Source organism: Monodelphis domestica, chromosome 1 (genome assembly GCF_027887165.1).
Source record: "Monodelphis domestica isolate mMonDom1 chromosome 1, mMonDom1.pri, whole genome shotgun sequence".
NCBI classification, from domain to species: domain Eukaryota; kingdom Metazoa; phylum Chordata; class Mammalia; order Didelphimorphia; family Didelphidae; genus Monodelphis; species Monodelphis domestica.
The window spans coordinates 678,425,477-678,431,617 of record NC_077227.1 but is presented as its reverse complement, the minus strand read 5'-3'; the positions used below and the strand labels follow the sequence as shown (position 1 = coordinate 678,431,617).

Below are 6,141 nucleotides of genomic sequence, written 5' to 3'. Positions count from 1 at the left end.
TACAGATTGATATCTTTATAAAAATTCATTTGAAGGTGAGTTTGAGACAAACTGACTCCATTTCTACCAGCCCATTTTAGATGAAGGGACATGGAAGAGGTTTCAGAAATCAGCTATTCTTCATGACAGCCACTGGAGGGAGTGGGAGCCAAGGTTACCATAGCAACAGCTTGTATGTCTATTCACGAAGTAATGGCACATAATTCAGAGAACCTGCAACATTTTCTGAGTGAAAATAACATTCTTCCAGTCTTATCTGGCATTTTGGTCACCTTATACTAGATACCTGTGGCCATACTAATTCTTCCTTTCCTGACCATCAATTAGCCCTTATGGTCAATATGTGACATTTTGAAACTTGATTATATTTTCTCAATTTGGAGGACTAGCACCTTTGGTTTGAGAGTTTGATCAACCTTTTTCAGGGTTGCTCACCCACCCTTAGCGTCCACCTTTCACCAAACTCTCACTTGAGGCTCCAAAAAGTTGTAGCTTGAAGCAATAGCCATGTCTTGGTCAAGTCATCTTGTCAGACAGGCTAAACCAAGTTGAGAGTAATCAATGGTCCTCAAACCCTTTGGCAAGTTAGGGGATTGTCTACCTCAAGCTCGTGAAGACTTCCCTTGGTGACATGGGTAGATGAGAACAATTGGTTCCAATGACCATGAACGTAGCTGAAGCAGGTGTTGTGGAGTTTGGTCAGACATCAATGACAACAAGGTCCATTCATTACATCCCAGGCCATCAAGTACAGTTTTGTCTTGTTGCTAGACTTCCATAACTCTGGAAGAGTGCAACTTTCCCTCACTTACATCTAATTCATAGGCAATTCAAGACATCACCCCATGGGGTCATTGGTCCTCTTTAAAATGAAGGATGAACAATAGTACAAACCTTGTTTCCATCCAAATTGTGAGTTGTGATTTTTTTAAAAATTATTTACTTAAACATCAATAAACAACATGTTGCTATGCTAAGAAAAATAGAGAGAAGGAGGAGGAGAAGGAGGAGGAGGAGGAAGAACAAGAAGAAGAGAAAGAAAGAAAGAAAGAAAGAAAGAAAGAAAGAAAGAAAGAAAGAAAGAAAGAAAGAAAGAAAGAAAGAAAGAAAGAAAGAAAGAAAGAAAGAAAGAAAGAAAGAAAGAAAGAAAGAAAGAAAGAAAGAAAGAAAGAAAGAAAGAAAGAAAGAAAGAAAGAAAGAAAGAAAGAAAGAAAGAAAGAAAGAAAGAAAGAAAGAAGAAAGGAAAGGAAGGAAGGAAGGAAGGAAGGAAGGAAGGAAGGAAGGAAGGAAGGAAGGAAGGAAGGAAGGAAGGAAGGAAGGAAGGAAGGAAGGAAGGAAGGAAGGAAGGAAGGAAAAGAAAGAAAAAGAAAGAGAGAGAGAGAGAGAGAGAGAGAGAGAGAGAGAGAGAGAGAGAGAGAAAGAGAGAGAGAGAGAGAGAGAGAGAGAGAGAGTAAGGGACTCACCACATTCCCTACTGATGTCTTCACCAAGGTAAGAGAATTGAAGGGAAGTACCAAGCCTTTTGGGTCATGCCCCTTGTAGTAAACTTAAGAGAACCCATGGGTGAGAACCATAAAGGATGGGGCAGGCATGGATGAGTAGTAATCTGCATCATTGGAAGAAATATTCATATCAGTGAGATCACAGATCTCCTGGCATGTTAAATTATTATCATGCCACTTGGGAAGTATTATTTTCAAGGGCAGGACCAGGAACAATGGGTAGAAATTATAGAAGAAACAAAAATGAGGTTCATGTAAGTAAAAATTTCCTAACAACTGGATATATCCAAAAGTTGAATAGGTGGGTAATGGATTCCCTTCCCTGGAGGGCTTGGAGCAAAGGCTAAATACATGACCACTTGTTGGGTGTGTATGGGTAGAACAGATGATCACTGAGGTGCCTTCAATTCCAAGATTCTGTGATTCTGTGAAACCATAGTGGGGAAAAGAATAAAAGTTGAGGTATAATACTGCTTTCAAGCAGTTTCATAACAACACAGATGATCCTTCTAGCCTCTCCTTCATATGCTACAAAAGTGAATCAGAACAAAGTATAGTCTTGCTAAAGTGTATTTAATCTCCAAAAGGTTGAAGATGGTCTGGGCTTTTATTCTGTAATATTTCTAAGACTGTGTCCATTAATTGCAAACAACAAAAAAAGGAAATGGTCTTGGTAAATCAGGAGCATTCATACTCAGGATGTTCAGATTGAACTTAAATATTATTCGTGGCATAGAGCCTTGTCCATTCTCTGGCTGTTTCTATGGCTTTGGCTTCATTGTTCTTCCACTGCTCAGCTACATCATTTGCTAATGGATCATCTGGATTGGGGGCACTTAACAAAGCCTGGATTGAGAGCAGAACTGTAAGGATCTGTAGCGCTGGTGACCATTTATCTTTCAAAATATCTAAGCATATTCTTCCCAACTTATCCACATTAGGATGATAAATTTTGGTTATGAAACGTACTTTAGGAGCTGTCATTGGGTATTCTTCTGGAAGGAAAAGTTCAAGCTTAAAAGTCCCTCCTTCAAAGGGGGAATCCTGCGGGCCTGCAATGACCACATGAAAATGACGTGCGTTGACTTCATCTGGTTCTGCTTTTATCCCAGGGACCGATTCTGCCAATAAACCCTGGATTTCCTTGACAATCCGGTGGGGCAGCCTGGCCATGTTATCTTATCCAGAATTCAGCCTCTGGTGACAATTATCATTTTATGGGCCTTTCCAGCTCTGACAATCCATGTTTTATGTCCTAATGGCCCTCCCAGCTCTGACATTCCATGTTCTATGTTCTAAATTCCTTCCTAGCTTTGACATTATATGCTCATATCGTCACAGAATCTTGGAGTTAGATCTTGAAGGCGATCTAATCTAAGTAAGATTCCCCCCTACGAATTGTCACTGTGTGGCTGCTATTCAAACTTTGAAAACCTTCAATGATGGCAAATCCACTCCCTATGCTGACCACACACTCTTTTCCCTTTTGGACAACTCCTTTCACCAATCCAAAATCATCCTCTCTATATCTTCCACTAATTAGTCTCTGGGGCCAAGTAGAACAATCCTAGTCCTTCTTTCACATAACAGCCCTCCAAACCATTGAAGACTGCAGCCGTCCTTTCCCCCTGCAAACCAAATCTTCTCTTTTCTAACATAAATATGACAAGTTGCTTCAAACTATCCTGCCTGGCACACTCGCCAGTCTTTTAGCCATCTTAGACATCCTTTGCTTAGACACAGAATGCATTATAGTTGATATCCTTCTAGAAATGTGGGACCCAGAATGGAAAACAACATAATCCAGATGTATAGGCTGATCAGTAGAAGACTAGATCTATCATCCCATCCAGTTATGACTCTCTTATTGAAGGCTGGGATCATACTAGCTTTTGGACTGCAGAATTCTATAACTTGTTTTAAATTCCCTAAAAGTTTTAGGTCCTATTTAGTCATGTCTCTCTTGCCCTATACTTGAGGTTCGAGTTTCAACCCATGTTTAGAACTTTGTATTTATTGCTATTAAAATTTAATTAAATATAGCTCATCACTTTAACTTATTACATTTGAGATTCTATAATTTAACATGCTCCCTTCCTGTCATCTGTAATTTTGATAATCTTTTTGACAGGTATTGTGATGTAATGATTAGAATACTGGATTTAAAGTCAGGAAGCCCTGGATTCAAATCTTAACCTGATCTTTCCTAGCTTTGCAACCAGGGGTAAATCACTTAACCCCTTTGAGTATCAGTTTACAAAAAGATAATTTTACCTACAGTCCTCCCCTACAATGCTGTTGCGAAGTTCAAATGAGGTAATACACAAAAAGTGAAATAAAGTATAAGATTTAAAGGAGCATATAAATTCCCACTAAGTTGATCTCATTATAGTATTTATTGATAGTATGTAAATTTCCATTTAACAGTTATACAAAATGATAAATGTTATGAGCCCTCTTCATCTCACTGCCATCCCTCAGGTCCCTAGATTTCTCCAAACTTAGGATGGAGAAGGAAAGTTGAATGGAGTCTAACTGAATCCCAGACAACTACCTGGTTCTGAGTCAGAGGATTATGAACTTGGAACTAGAAGAGGCCAAAGAAATCATCCATCTTCATCTTGTAAATGGGAAAAATATATAAAAACTATATAAATGAAAACCATCAGAGGTCAAGTGACTTGCCCAAAGTTCATCAAATATAAATGCAAAACTAGAATTGAAACCTGGGATTTCTGATGACAAACCTGATTCTCTTCCATTGTAGCATTTTGCTTCCTTAATGTTAGGGAGCTGTGGCATCTTTTACCTAGCAGGCAGAGAAGTTGCATCTACAAAGTGACTGGAAACAAACCTCAATTCTTCCAAATGTTCCAAGCATTAGTAGGCTGGATAAGCCTAAACACAAGTGGCAAAATTTATTTGGATTCAGGGACTGCATTCATGGATATTCATCAGTCACTCTAAATGTTCCTATCTGTATATCCTTCCTATATCTTCAGGTGAAGGGGCTTCTCTGAATGTTGAAAACTGTAAATAAATGTCAATTATTATGTATGCCTTAATTGAAGTCATTGATGAGTATGGTGAATGGGACAGGGCCAACAACATCTAATAATAGGCAGTATTGATTCACAGCTTTAAAGTTTTCTCCTTTTTAATAATATTTTATTTTTCTCCAATTACACATAAAAATATTTTAACATTCATTTTTTAAGATTTTGAGTCCCAAATTCTCTCCCTCCTTCCCAGCCTGATTCCTTCAATTCTTTCCACCCTTCCCCATTCCCTGAGACAGTAAGCCATCTGATATAGATTTTATATGTGTAATCATGTAAAACATTTGTCCCTATTAGTCATTTTGTAGAAGAGATCTCAAATTTTTTAAAAAGTCAAAAGAAAGTGAAATATAACACGTTCAATTTTGCATTCAGACCCTCACTTCATTCTTGATAGGCAGATGACATTTATCATCCATGATTCTCTGGGACTTGCCTATAGCTGAGAATAACTGGGTCATTCACAATTGTTTGTTTAAAAATATATATTTTTCTCACTCTGTATAATGTTCTGGTTCTCCTTGCTTCACACTGTATCTGTTCATGTAGAGTCTTAAGGTTTTCAAGGTATTTTTACAGATATTGTCTTGCTTGTTCCTCACTATTCTGGGAGATATTTGTTGTCCTCATTTTTCAGTTGGAGAGACTAAGGCAAACATTTAAATAACTTGCCCAAGGTAACACAGGTAGGAAGTATATGAGGTTGGATTTAGAACTCAAATTTTCCTAACTCTATTTCTTGCACTGTATGCAGGGGTTCTTGTCCAAACACCCCTTCTATTTCTGATTTTCAGTGCTCTAGGATAAAGGTTCTTGAAATTTTTGGTCTCAGAACCCTTTTACATTCTTTTTTTACTCTTTTTTAAATTTTATTTTTTAATTTTTAAATATTATTCCATAGTTACATGATTCATGTTCTCTCCCTCCCTTCTTTGTCCCCCTTCCTGGAGCTGACAAGCAATTCCACTGGGACATATATTATCCCTTGATACCTATCTCCATATTATTCATTTTTGTAACAGAGTAATCTTTTAAAACCAAAACCCCAAATCATATGCCTGTATAAACAAGTGATAGAGTATGTATTTTTCTTCTGTGTTTCTATTCCCACAGTTCTTTCTCTAGATGTGGATAGTATTCTTTCTCATAAATCCCTTGGGATTGTCCTGGATCATTGCATTGTTCCTAGTAGAGAAGTCCATTACATTTGATCAGAATCCATTTACGTTCTCATAAAGAGCTTTTTGTTTGTGGGTCATAGCTATCAATATTTATTGTATTGGAAATAAAAACATGACATTCAAAAATATTAAATAATTAAAATAGCAATAACAAATCTGTTATTTATTAACATAGCATTTTATTTTTAGAAAAACAACTCTTGTTTTCCAAACAAAAGAAAATTTAGTGAGAAGAGTGGAATTGTTTTACATTTTTTGGAAATCACTTTAATGTCTGACTTAATATAAGACAGCTGGATTCTCATATTTGTTTCTATGTTTTTTCTGTTGTGATATGTTGTTTTAGATGAAATATAATAAGAAAACCCAGTCTCACAGATATGTAGTTGGGAAAGGGAA

General features: G+C 37.0%; 1 protein-coding gene and 1 long non-coding RNA gene across 2 annotated transcripts; one reads left to right on the top strand and one right to left on the bottom strand.

Annotated features, from left to right (window-relative positions):
• The first annotated feature begins 264 nt into the window (after positions 1-264).
• On the top strand, positions 265-4,567 carry LOC130453942 (uncharacterized). The gene is made up of 2 exons (XR_008911620.1): positions 265-912; positions 3,984-4,567. It is a non-coding gene; the product is annotated as an uncharacterized LOC130453942 (long non-coding RNA).
• Positions 2,057-2,811, bottom strand: LOC100011673 (ubiquitin-conjugating enzyme E2 N-like). The gene has a single exon (XM_016425870.2). The coding sequence runs from the start codon at positions 2,673-2,675 to the stop codon at positions 2,217-2,219; it is 459 nt and encodes a 152-aa protein (XP_016281356.1). The 5' UTR covers positions 2,676-2,811; the 3' UTR covers positions 2,057-2,216.
• Positions 4,568-6,141: the final 1,574 nt, after the last annotated feature.